This window comes from Chinchilla lanigera, unplaced genomic scaffold, assembly GCF_000276665.1.
Source record: "Chinchilla lanigera isolate Chin_1 unplaced genomic scaffold, ChiLan1.0 scaffold00042, whole genome shotgun sequence".
Lineage (NCBI taxonomy): Eukaryota > Metazoa > Chordata > Mammalia > Rodentia > Chinchillidae > Chinchilla > Chinchilla lanigera.
Window position 1 is genome coordinate 7,811,937 of NW_004955443.1, and position 12,919 is coordinate 7,824,855.

General features: G+C 46.8%; 1 protein-coding gene across 1 annotated transcript in view; it reads left to right on the plus strand.

The window, feature by feature from the left end:
* The window catches only part of Smim14 (small integral membrane protein 14), a 65,786-nt gene that overhangs the window by 49,177 nt on the left and 3,690 nt on the right, over window positions 1–12,919 (plus strand). Inside the window, exon 4 of the mRNA XM_005391976.2 lies at window positions 10,958–11,100. Within this exon, the coding sequence (XP_005392033.1) occupies window positions 10,958–11,100 (143 nt within the window). The remainder of the gene's footprint in view (window positions 1–10,957; window positions 11,101–12,919) is intronic.

Here is a 12,919-nt window from a genome sequence, read left to right on the forward strand (position 1 = left end):
GCAATTCTTACTAACATCTCAAGTGAGCTATCTGGGGTGAAAGCCATTCTTTGTAGCTTTTTCTCTCCAGCTTCCCATTGCTTTGGGACCCCACAACCTGTTCATAATTGCCTTTAGCTCAAAAATAATGTTTTTGTCAAAATGACATACTTTGAGCTGGGCGCCACAGCTATTATCCCAACTACTGGGGTGGCTGAGGCAAGAGGATCATAAGTGTGAGGCCAGCTGGACAACTTCGTGATACCCAGTCTCAAAGTGAAACCCAGTTTTAACAAGTGCTGATGTGTAGCGCGGTGGTAAAGCACTTGTCCAGGCCTAACCTGTGTGAACTCCTGGGCTCACCCCCCAGTGGCACCCACAGAGAAGCTTATTTTGGAACGACATATTTTGAGGTGTTCCACATACTATTTAAGGACGTGACACATTGCTAAATTACATTTATCTTTTTATTAAATATAAAAAACTTTTTTTTGGTGGTGGGGATCAAGCCTAGGGCTGAGTACTTGTTAGGCAAGCACTGTGGCACTGAGTACAGCCCTGGCCCCGAATTATGTTTGTCTGTTTATAGTGAAGTTCTGTGTTTATTAAAGGTAGGAAAAGAAGTGTACTCTACAGAGCAGATGTGGGCCGACGCACAGGAAAAAGCGCGCTCTGCAGTGCGGGAGCAGCCTGCTTAGGAACGCGAGAACACAGTGGTCCCAAATTGTGTTTGTAAATAGGCTAGTTGCTTATATTCAGCGTCTCTAGGGCTGAGTGCTCCTTTATTATGGGTTTAAACTAAAACAAAACGCAGTGAGGTGCCACTGTGAAAAGGCTTGTTACTACATTATTATTTTTACTACTGTGTTAACTGGGTATCCTATGAGTACACTTACAGAACGAGGAGCTAGCTCGGACAGTGGGTTTTGTCCACCCCTGCTAGTAACATGCTGTGTAAGAAGACAGCAGGAACTGCCCGCGGAAGCAGAAGTGCGAGCTCATGTGTTAGGACGAAGGGCGGCCGTCCTCCCCCGCTCCAGATGTCTCTGTGCTGCTTGTCCAGTAACATGCAGAGAGTGCAGCCCGAGTATCGGTCAGCGGGTAGAGCTCAGGCCGGCTTTTCTAGCTGAAAGTCTTCTCGAATGCCTTAGACAAGTGTTCATGACACATGTGCAGTGTTTGTGACGCTTGAGGCAGCCCCACGCAGAGGCGAAATATCCTCTTAACTCCTGTGGGTAAAACATCACTTCCTTCCTCTAAATAGAAAAGCTCAACTCTAGAGCTGGACTATGAAGTAAGCCTTACTGACGAGTTATTTTACCTCTGATGTTCCTATAGCACTTGTGAAAATCCTTTCAACCAGAATAAATACTTTAAAAAATTAAGTGACATGTGTTTTAGAGTTATGAGAATTTCAGGCTTCATAATAATTGAAATAAGCCTTGAAATGAATGTGTGTTCTATTCTCCTGGCCTTTTTTTTTTTTTCCTTTTTTTTTTGTCTTTTTGAGACAGGGTATTGCTATGCAGTTCAGGCTGTCCTTGAGCTCACTTTGTAGCCCAGGCTAGTCTCAAACTCGCAAGGATCCTCCTGCCTCAGCCTCCCGATGCTGGGATTACAGGCATGCGCCACCACGCCCAGCCTGGCCTTTTTTTTTAAATTGGTTTTTGCTCTTTTCTGCCTTCCATTTATAATTTCTATGCCTTTTTGTGCATGTTTCATTGTTGTGGGATAATGTTCATTGTGATATGAGAAATGTCATTTGTTCATAGAACCAACTCTAGATTGATTAAAATTATTAAAACAGAGGCCAAAGGGTAGATGTCCGAGAAATGTGTGTTCTTATTTATAGAGTCTAATATGGGCTTTAGCATTGGGCATTAAATACAGTTTAGGTTGAGTTTATTTGTTTTTGAGACAAGGTCTCACTATATCGTTCAGGCTGTCCTTGAACTCATTGTGATCCTCCTGCCTCAGCTTCCTGAATGCTGGGGTGACAGGCCTGCGCCACCACGCCCAGCTGATTTGGGTTAAGATTGTAGTTTCATTTTGGTTGGGTGCTTACTAATGGCACCCAATATTTACTACCTTCGATAATTCTCTAGGACCACTATGTCGATTATTCTTTTCATTAAATCTCTACCTTTGATGTTTCTAATACTTAGCACACAATTTTTTGCCTTCTGCTGCTTCTAAATAATGTTTGTAGGAGAATTGATTCTCAACATTTACAACATTTAATAACTCAGTCTTACGAATTCTTCCCAAGTTTATATTTGTCCTGTATTTCTCCTCTAGTTCCACCTTTGCAACTCCTCTGTCTTTTTCTGGTGCTTTTCTGGCCTTCTGACTTTTTTTGAAACTCGGCCTTGCACTGCCAGGCAGGGCTACTCCTACTGCATTGCACCCATCCTCCTCCGGACCCTTCCCTCCGCTGGCTCACCCCGTGCGCGGCTCCCCTCTGGGCGCCTCCCTGGGGTCTCCCAGCTTCTCAGACTCCGCGTCTGCAGAACTGAGCTCCTCATAGCGCCCACCTTGTCCCCGTGCTGTCTTTCTCCCAGCAGGCAGTGCAGCGCTTCCTTCAGAGAGGCACCTTTGCTCCCCTTTTCCTTGGACTTGGTAGCCATCTGTTAGCAAGCACCACCACCAGGAGACATCAGAAATTCTACCACCTTTGCCACCCCCTGCCTCCTTCCTGTTCTGTCCCATCGCCGTCTCCTGGAGGTTGTACAGGAGGTTCTTAAGTATCTACCTGTCCTCCTTTCTCAAACACAAAGTGAATTACTCTTTCCTGCCAAAAACACTTCAAAGGTTTTCCACTCAATGCGTAATAGAGGCAAAATCCTTATTATGACCTATAAGCCTACATGATCTAGCTCATGATACTCTCTGGTTTAATCTTGTTTTGTATCCCAAACCCAGCCCACAGCTGAACCCCGTTCAGTCCACACTGACACTGTCGGCCCCCACGCGCTCCCACAGCCTCCTGCATCAGGAGCATCCTTTCTGGATGTGCTGCCTGACACCCACAGCTCGCAGCTTACGTCTTTGCTCCGGAGTTTGCCTTCTCAGCAAGACCTCTTTAGCCCTGCATCTAAAATGTCTGTTCTTTCCCACCTACGCCTTTGTTTTTCTCTGTTTAGCACCTGTATATTTTACATATTCATCCCATGTCAATCCCCATTGTAAGCTCCTGGAGAGCAAAATAACCCTGAGCTGAGTGGTACCCTTTTTAAATTATCTTCTGCATCTCTAGCACCAAGCATCATTCCCTATTTCCCTGTTTCTGTTGGTAGTTTCCAAATCATAGGTCCAAACCTTGCGTCCTTTAACATCTCCTCCCTGCCTCCGTCCTTTAACGTCTCCTCGGTGCCTCCGTCCTTTAACGTCTCCTCGCTGCCTCTCTTACACCTTGCCGCAGCCGCCCCATTCTCTTGTTACCGTATTTGCTGTTTCTGGGCAGCAGCCACCTGAAGAGCATCTCTGTTCCTCTCCCAGAGCAATCTTCCAGACATACGGGGCGGGGGCGGGCTGTGCGGCTCAGCGATGGAGTGCTGCGGGGCAGACATGAGGCCCTTGGCTCTGTCCCAGCGCCACACAAAACAGATATCTGGCCGGGTGTGGTGTGCACATCTGTGATCCCTGCACTTGAGCAACTGAGGCAGGAGGATCCCTGAGAGTTTGAGGCCAGTCTGGGCTACATTGTGAGTTCAAGGCCAGCTTGTACTACATAGTGAGACCATGTCTAAAAAAAGAAAAAGTAAACAGCAATCTAAGGACGTAGTTCACTATCTCCTCTTCTAAAGTCTGACTTACTGTTTATTGCAGCATTATTTGCAATAATCAGAAAACTAGCTTAACCTGTAATTAAAGTTCTTAATAAGCTTAGAAATTTTAATAACAGTTTTAATCTTTTTAAACAATGTAAATATTGAAACAAATACGGAAAAGATCAGTATTAATTTGGATCTTTCGATAAACAGGACGGAAACCTTACCCATATGAACCTGTGGTGAGCCAGGCACAGAGCTGGTGGCACAGGGCTGCTCTCCCAGCGCTCTGAGCGGCTGAGACAGGAGAACCGTGGGAGAGCGAGGCCAGCCTCCGCTGCATAGCAAGACCCTGTCTCCAGCCAACAAAAACAAACAAAATATCCACAGTGGTGTAAACATGAAATGCACTTTTAGGGTTTCATAGAAAAAGGCTTTTCTGGGGATTAAGCCCAGGGCCTTGTTCATGCTGAGCGAGCACTGCACCACTGAGCCACACCCCCATCTTTTCACAGAATCTTTTTTTTTTTAATTATTGTGAGACAGGGTCTTGCTAAATTTCTGAATTGTCCAGGCGAGGCTTAAACTAGTGATCATCCTGCCTCAGCTTCTCAGAGTGCTGGGATTTACAGGCCTACACCGCTATGCCCAGCTCTTTTCATAGAATATTAAAGTCAGAAGACATGTTAATGATATTCAGACTTATTTTTCATTTACTTTTTTCTCTTTCTTTGGTGGGGGAGGCTTCTGCTTGTTTTTGGTGATTTTGGAGATTGAACAAAGGATCCTCTGCTCTACGTGAGCTGCATCCGCAGCCTACCTGCCTGCTTGCTTGTCTGCCTGCCTTCTTCCCTTCCACCCTCCCTTCCTTCTTTCCTCTCTCTTTCTTATAATTTATTTAAACAGAGTCTCACTGTGTAGTTCCAGCTGACCTTGAACTTACTATGTTGTCCAGGATGGTGTCAGACTTGCGGCAGTCTGCCTCAGCCCTCCGAGTGCTGGGATCCCAGGCATTCACCACCATGCTGGCTCTTTTTTTCTGTTTTAATAAAACCGTTGAAACAAATGAAGGGATGCTTTTCATTCAGACTGCCTTTCCCAAAGTCCACTAAACTGAAATTAAACCCGGGTGCCTTCACAGAACACAGTGTGAACGTAGTGGAATAGCACATCTACATTAAGAAACTGTGGAGATCACCACTGACTCTGGGTCACATCCTTGTGATTGAGTATTTTTAACATCTACATATTCTGTCCATCTCTGCCTCTGCTGGCGATCCTGTAATTATGTCCTCATCTGCTGTTTTAGCTGTGCCTGTAGAATCTTACCAGGGCTAGTTTCTAAATTCACTTCTCTCAACAGTGGTGCCTAATCATCTTTGTGCAACTCAAACCAGAGTGTGACATCGCTCCAGGCAAAGCCATCAGCACTACCCACTTCCCCACCGCCTGTTCAGGCAGTTCTGACTTTTGGGGGAATTCTGTTAGTTTTTTTGTTTGTTTTGATGCAGGGTCTGACTATGTAGTGCAGGCTGGCCTCAAACTTACAGAAATCCTCTTGCCTCAGCCTCCCAAGTGCTGGGAGTACATTATAGGCATGCGCCACCACGCCCAACCTAGGCGGTTCCCATTTAAGGTGATATTTAAGAGTTTTCATAGTCCAGCATCACTTCCAGAGCTTGTCGCGTCTGCCCCCTGTGCTCACGACGCCCCCAGTGTGCAGCAGGCCTCAGCCTTCGCTCCTGCCCCGCCCCCCTCACCTCCCCAACCCTTCTCCACCAGCTCCGGCTCAGGAGCACCTGACCATCTCTGACGCTTGGCTGAGATGCAGCAGTCACCAGTGAGTGCTGCCTTTCACCCTTGGAGCTTGTTGAAGGCCAAGGTCCACTTGCACTTGTACCTTTTTCCCTGATGTTGTGCGTGCGCGTGTTTGAGTGGGTGTAAGTGACTAGGGAGTTTGTGCTCTCATGTTAGCAGATTTAGTTGTTGCTCGATTCCTCCTCAAACTGAGCTAAACCCCACTTTGGTCGTGGCGTCTGCCCACGGTTTCTCTCTAGAAGAGTGTATGTCAGCTGCGAGGACAGCTCAGCGCGTAGATGCCCTTCCAGCACACGTGGAGTCCTATCCCCAGCACTGCAAAAACCAAGGAAAGAAACGCAGAGAATTTGCAAATGGAAAATTGTGTTTTGACTTCTGTTTTTTTAAAGACTGCATTTCAGATGTTGTACAGAGACCAGCCCTGTGGTTAACATGCATTTGGGAGTAAATGAGTTGGAAAACTAATAGCTGAGCTGAGGGATACATGATTATATGACCAGAACTGACAGGAGTGGAGCCCGGGTGTGTGTCCACTCTCACTGCACTGTGTTGCTTTTGCCCCCGGAAGCCCAGGGAAGTTTGCAGGGAGAGCCCTGGGCCCTGCAGCTCTTGGGGCCTCCCTCTCTGCTCTTCCACCTTCCTGGTGTCCAGCTCACAGCTTCCGTGTAACATCTCCGAGCCTCAGCTGTGCTCCTATCTGCTTCAAACTTAATGCTTATGTCATGCAGAAGAGATGGTGAAACGCGTCCGAAGTCCCTCTGTGGTTTTGATTTGGTACCTTCTCCGGCCATAGAGTATTTGTAGTTAAGTCCTATAAGCAGGGAGTTCCAAGGGAGAGGACAGATTTTACATCCCCCGAGTGATTGTGATCGTAAAGCTTGTAGGTACCAGAAGGTTCTCCCAGTACGCACACAGTGGCCGGATTGTTGAAAGGCCCATTCACCTGTCTCTCCTGACTTTAAAAAAGAGGTACTTCTGGTGTGTGTTTGCTTGTTGCCCACAGCGTAGGGGAGTTTGAGTAGTGCCTCTCCCAGAGCCTGGCTGCTGGTTTCCCAGTCTGACTAAGGGGCCACAGGTTGGCACTGAATCTGCAGTGGCCCTTTCATACCCCGCTCCTAAATATTTAAAGACTCAAAATAAGTTCAAGTGCTCAGTGTCTTCAACCCCAGAACATTGTAGGCTAGTTTTTCCTCTTGTTAATTCAGTTTACTTCATTTTTGTACATATGGTTCAGATATCAAGAATGTGGTCAGTGGCTGGACGTGGTGGTGCACACCTGTAATCCCAGCACTCCAGAGGCTGAGGCAGGAGGATTGCCGAGATTTCAAGGCCATCTTGGACTACAGAGTGAGACCCTGTCTCAAAAAAAAGAAAAGGGAGGGAGGGAGGGAGGGAGGGAGGGGGAGAGAGAGAGAGAGAGAGAGAGAGAGAGAGAGAGAGAGAGAGAGAGAGAGAAAGCAAGCAAAACAGATGTCAGCTAGAGGTGTCACACAGCAGTAAAGCACCCTGGACCAAATCCCCACCCCAAAGCAGCTCAGCTCAGAGACTGCGGCCTCTTCTTCCAGTACCATGCTGCTCCGTCACACCGTGCCATCATGTACGAGCCAAGGGTGGTGGCACCATTTCTATTTGCAGATAAAGACACTGCCCCTGCAAGGGTTGCATCACCACGCGGTGGTGCCCTCAAACAGCCGCGAGATGGTCTCGGTTCTTAGAAAGTGAATGAGCAGGTTAGGAGAGGTTGTGCACACATCCCTCCTAGTTAAAACGGGCAGCTGTAGAGCCCGCAGAGGCAAGGCTGGCTCAGAAGATGGAGCGGGGTGCTCTGCATGGGGAGCTGGGTGGCCACTGGTGAGCGGGCTGGTGAGCAGGCTAGCCGCAGGGAGGCGCTCCCAGCGCCGGTGCAGAGCGCGGAGGTGCGGCCTCGCTTCTACAGCGAGGCACAGGCGCACTGCCAAGCCGGGGATGCAGGTGGCGAAGGTGGGAGGAGCGCGGGGCAGGATGGAGCCGAGGGCCGGTTGGCGGTTGGCGGCCGTGACAGGCAGCTTGGTCGGAGAGCGATTGGAGCTGCAGGCTAAGCTGTGTGCGGGAAGGCGGAGTCTTAAAGGGGACGGGCTTTGGAAAGGGATGCTTTGTGCAGAAATAAGTGCAAGTGAATTTGTAATCTGAGGATGAGTTCTCTGAAACTTCAGAACCTTTTTTTTTTCAAATTCTTTTTTTTTTTTTACTTGCAGAAAAAAACAAAATGCTCTCTACATTGAATGACATAAGAATTGGTTTTTGGGTTAGACGTCTAGTCTACACAATTAATTTAGCATTTTATTTCCGATGGGGGCACTATAAGAAGTGATAATTGTCCTTTGACTACTCAGAATAACCCAATTTTATCTAACTAGTCGTACGCTTGTTCATAGAAATCCTTCTTGAGCCCGTCTTTCTTGATTTTACTACCCACGGGGTTAATAGCTCAAGTGTGTGTCTCACTGTGCGCTACTATTAGAGATATGACACACCAAAGAGTTAACACAGGCTCGCAGATGAGGCCAGTGTGACCTCACCATTCAAGAGGCTGAGGCAGGAGGATCACAAGTTCAAGGCCAGCCTGGTCTGCATCATCAGTCCTGGTCTCCGAAAGCAAAGAACCACCCCAACAACAAAAAATGTGACCACCTGTGTCTTTTTTGGGGGGGAGTGAGTCAGAGTGTCACTATATATCAGGCCGGGGATATAGCTCAGTGGCATAAGCGCCTGCTTGGCAAGCACAAGATCCTGAGTTTGAGTTCGATTCCTGGTACAAAAAAAAAAAGCTATATAGTGCAGGCAGGCCTTGAACTCACTGTGTATGTAGTCTAGCTGGCCTTGAACTCGAAATTCTTGCGCCTGCCTCCCGAGGGCTGGGAGTAGCAGGCATACATCACCACACATGGTTACCACCTGTACCTTAATCCCGTCTTTGCCGCATACTGCTGTGTGACATTGGGGTTTAGTCCCTTCTTTCCCAGTTTCCTCATCTATAAAATTAAGATGTGATAAACACTATTATATAGTAAGATTATTTAAAAATTAGGAGATAATACCTAGGTCACAGGGACCAGTCAAGTCTCAGCTATTTTTAATAATAAAAATAGTAGAATTTACTTTTTAAAAAACATAACTCTGCCGGGCATGGTGGTGCACACTTATAAGCCCAGCATTTGGGAAGCTGAGGCAAGAGGATCAGCACAAGTTCGAGGCCACTGTGGGCTACATAGTGAGTTTAAGGCCAGCCTGAACTACTGCATAGTGAGACCCTGTCTCAAAACCATAACTGAGCCAAGCGTGGTGGCACATCTCTCTAATCCCAGTACATACTGAGAGGCTGAGGAGGAGGATCACCACAAGTTGGAGGCCAGCCTGAACTACATAGGGAGACCCTGTCTGCAAAACAAAAAGGGAAACAAACAAACATAACTCTGGCAACAGTGCAGAGGGCTGAGGAGGCACGGTGTGAGGGGAGGGGACAGAGGCCTCTGCAGTCCACCGGACGAGAGGCTGTGATGGTTTCAGCGAGTCAGGGGAGGCCAGCTCCACCTGGGCAGACTTGAGTGATGTTTAGGTGGCAGAATGGACCGCACCCTCATGATGGGTTCACTGGGGGCTGTGGCGGGAGAGCAGAGGTTCTCTTGGTGCTCGGGCCAAAGCTGGATGAGCGGAGACCCAGCTGGGTAGCGGGTGGGGCTGGGAGCGCAGTGGGATGCTCGAGATTTCAGTGTGCGGTGTGAGGGTATGAGGCACAGGTGGTATTTCCACATTCTTAAGGTGCTGCCAAATGACCCTAATGCACTCCCCAACTTAAAAACTGTTGATATAAAGAAAAAAAAACAAGGAAGAACTATTGACATAGATAAATAGTTGAATGTTTGATCAGTGAGGCAGAGTTCAAATTTAGGTGTGATATTGGTGGTGGTGGTATATGCCTGCAATGCCAGCTACTCAGGAGGCTGAGGCAGGAGGATTAAAATTTTGAAGTCTGAGCTGGGCATGGTAGTGCATGCCTATAATCCCAGCACTCGGGAGGCTGAGGCAGGAAGATCTTTGCAAGTTCCAGACCAGCCTACAATACAAAGTGAGCTCAAGGCCAGCCTGAGTTGCATAGTGAGACCCTGATTCAACAAGACACTAAATAAATAAATAAATAAATAAATAAAATTTTGAGTTCACCCTGGGCAATTACTAAGACTCTGTCTCAAAAAAAAAAAAAAAAAAAAAGCAGTGGAGTGAGGGGAATGTAGCTCAGTCTTCCTGTGTTCAGTCCTTAGTACAAAAAAAAGCCAGGGGTGCTGGCCCACAACTATGACTCTCACACTGTGAGTCAGGAGGGTTGCCAGAAGCTCAGGCCAGCCAGGGCCATATACAGTCAGTCCAAGGCCAACCTGAATGACAAAGTAAGTCCCTGTCTCAAAAAAACAAGTCAATAGGGGCTGGGGATTTAGCTCAGTGGCACAGTACCTGCCTGGCAAGCACAAGGTCGTGAGTTCGATTCCCGGTACCGGAAACCACCCCCCCAAAAAGTCAGTCAATAAATAAGATTATGGGATGATTCCAGTGGGGAAGGGGGTGTTGACTATATGGGGAAGAACATAATGTACAAAGCCCAGATGGAAAAAATTGGTTGTAGTTATGAAGGTGGGCAAGTTTAGTGTAATGAGAACAAGGAAAGAGCTATAAGGAAAATCGGGTACTGATGCATTGTGTGATAAGGAGGGCAGGTTGGTGGATCTAGGTACTGCATTGGCCATCCTTTGTTAAGTGACTGGGGTTGACCGCATTCCTATCTAGTCACTGTTGGGCCAGCCCAGCAGTAAGCCGGACCCTGACACCTGGGTTGTAAACTATTTAAAAATTTTATTTATTATAATTTTTATGCCTACTTAACATCATTTACTTGGTGGCACATGCCTGTAATCCTAGCACTTGGGAGGCTGAGGCAGGAGGATCATTGTGAGTTTGAGACCAGCCTGAGCTACAAAGTGAGCTCAAGGCCAGCCTCAACTGCATAGTGAGACCCTGTCTCAAAAAGACAAAAAAGAAAAACAAAACCATTTACCTTGTAGATTTTCTCACCATGGTGTCACACACCTGTAATCCCAGCAGGCAGAGGCTGAGGCAGGAGGATTAAGAGTTCAAAGCCAGCCTGTATTACATATTGAGATCCTGCCTTAAAAAAGTTTTTCTCACTGAAAGGGAAATTGGTGTAATACTCCACAGTTGTAATCTAAATTGTTAATAGTTTTTCAATCTTGATACAATATTGGAAGCTGACACTTAAACAATAGAAATTTCTACATTTATCTAACAGTATTATAGTCAGGATACAGTTTGGCTACAGTTCATTTTTTGTTTGTCTTTAGTACCAGGACCCTCCGGTGACAGTGGCATCAGTATTACGATGATTTTGATGGCCTGGATGGTTATTGCAGTGATCTTGTTCCTACTGAGACCTCCCAGTCTAAGAGGCTCCAACCTGCCAGGAAAGCCAAGCAGCCCTCATAATGTAAGTGCTGTGGGTTGTGTCTGTGGCCTGGGGAGAGGGGAAAGCTTATTTTGACTGAAATACCAGGTCTAAATTAGCAAGAGATGCCAGATGCTGTGACACAGGCCAGTAATCTCTGCACTCGAGAGGCTGAGACAGGAGGATTGTTGCAAGTTCGAGGCCAGCCTGGGCTACAAAGTGAGCTCAAGGCCAGCCTGAACTGCATAGTGAGACCCTGTCTCAAAAAGACCAAAAAAAAAAAAAATTAGCAAGAGGAAGACTGAATTCATGCATTGCGTTCTTGCTATGTAGTCCTGGTAAATCTGCAGGTAACCGTAGGAAACGGTGCGGACGATGGCCCAGTAATTTAAAAGTGAAATCCAGTCTTTACTCATAAGACACAGGAATGAAGATCTGGCCCATGACACAGCTGGAGCCCCGACCTGCACCGGCCCCATCCCGCTCCCAGCAGGGCTCTTCCCCTCTCGCTTCCGCTGCACCCCTCAAGCACCCTTAGGCGCTTCGGTTCCGTGTCAGCCTTTCCGTCTGAGCTTTTAAACTCAGTACACATAAAGACCGAGCCTAGCTGGCCAAATTCTGTTTTCCTGTCGTATTTCTCACAGATTGATTTTCCATTTTTTTTTTTTTTTTTTTAATTTAAAAAATGTATATGTCTGCAGCACATAATGATTACATTCCCAGGCCGGGGATATAGCTCAGCGGCACAAATGCCTGACTGGCAAGTGCAGGGTCCTGAGTTCGATTACCAGTACAAAAGATTACATTCCCCGTGGGGAGGTAGAACACGTGCGTGACACGTCTTCATGCTTTTTACATCCGCGCCCCGCTCCCCACTTCATCTCTTGGGCCCATTTCCCTTTGCAAGAGATCTGTATTCCTGTTTCCTGTGTGATATTTGAGCTCGCTGTGCTAATTTATTTCACTTAACATTACGGTCTTAAGGTGCCCCCGCGTTCCTGCAGATGACTCATGTACTGTATATCCTCTGTGACAGAGTAGTATGTTCTCCACTGTGTGTAAATACCATTTTTTCTTCTTCCTTTCATCTGTTGATGGACATATAGGCTGCTTCCAAGATTTAGCTATTATGAATTGGCCTGCTATAATCATGGGTATGCATGCATCGCTGTAATATGATGTCTTTAGCTCTTTTGGGAAGATAGCTAGAAGGAGAATAGCTGAGCCCAGTGGAATTTCTAGTTTCAGTTTTTTGAGGAATTTCCACACTGATTTTCATAGTGATTGTACTAGTTTACGTCCTACCAACAATGTGGAAGGGTTCCTTTTTCCCCACCCCCTCTGAGGAATTAGTCCTCTGAGGAATAACTGCAAAATTTTTTTCCTGTTCTCTAGGTTGTCTCTTCACTTTTGGTTGTTTCCTTTGCTGTACAGAAGCTTTTTAATTTGATATACAGACGTTCCTCATTTAATGACCGAGTTCCATTTCTGCCCCTAGGTCGCTGAATGAATTGGATGCTAGATGAGGAATTGTATATAGTATGTACAATATTCAGAACAAAAAAAAATGGTCACAGAAGACTCCAGCTTGATGACTCTGCCTTTATTTGCCGTAACTTACATGCAGTACTGTGATGTACACGAATACAAAACTACAGTACTGTACTGTACAGTACAATCAGCAGCAATTACAGTATTGTATAAACAAGGCATACTGGCCAGGTGTGGTGGCGCACACCTATAATCCCAGCACTTGGGAGGCCAAGGCAAGAAGATTACTGCCAGTTAGAGGCCAGTTTGGGTTACCTAGTGAGTTCAAGGCCAGCCTGAAGTACATAGCAAGACCCTGTCTCAAAGGCAA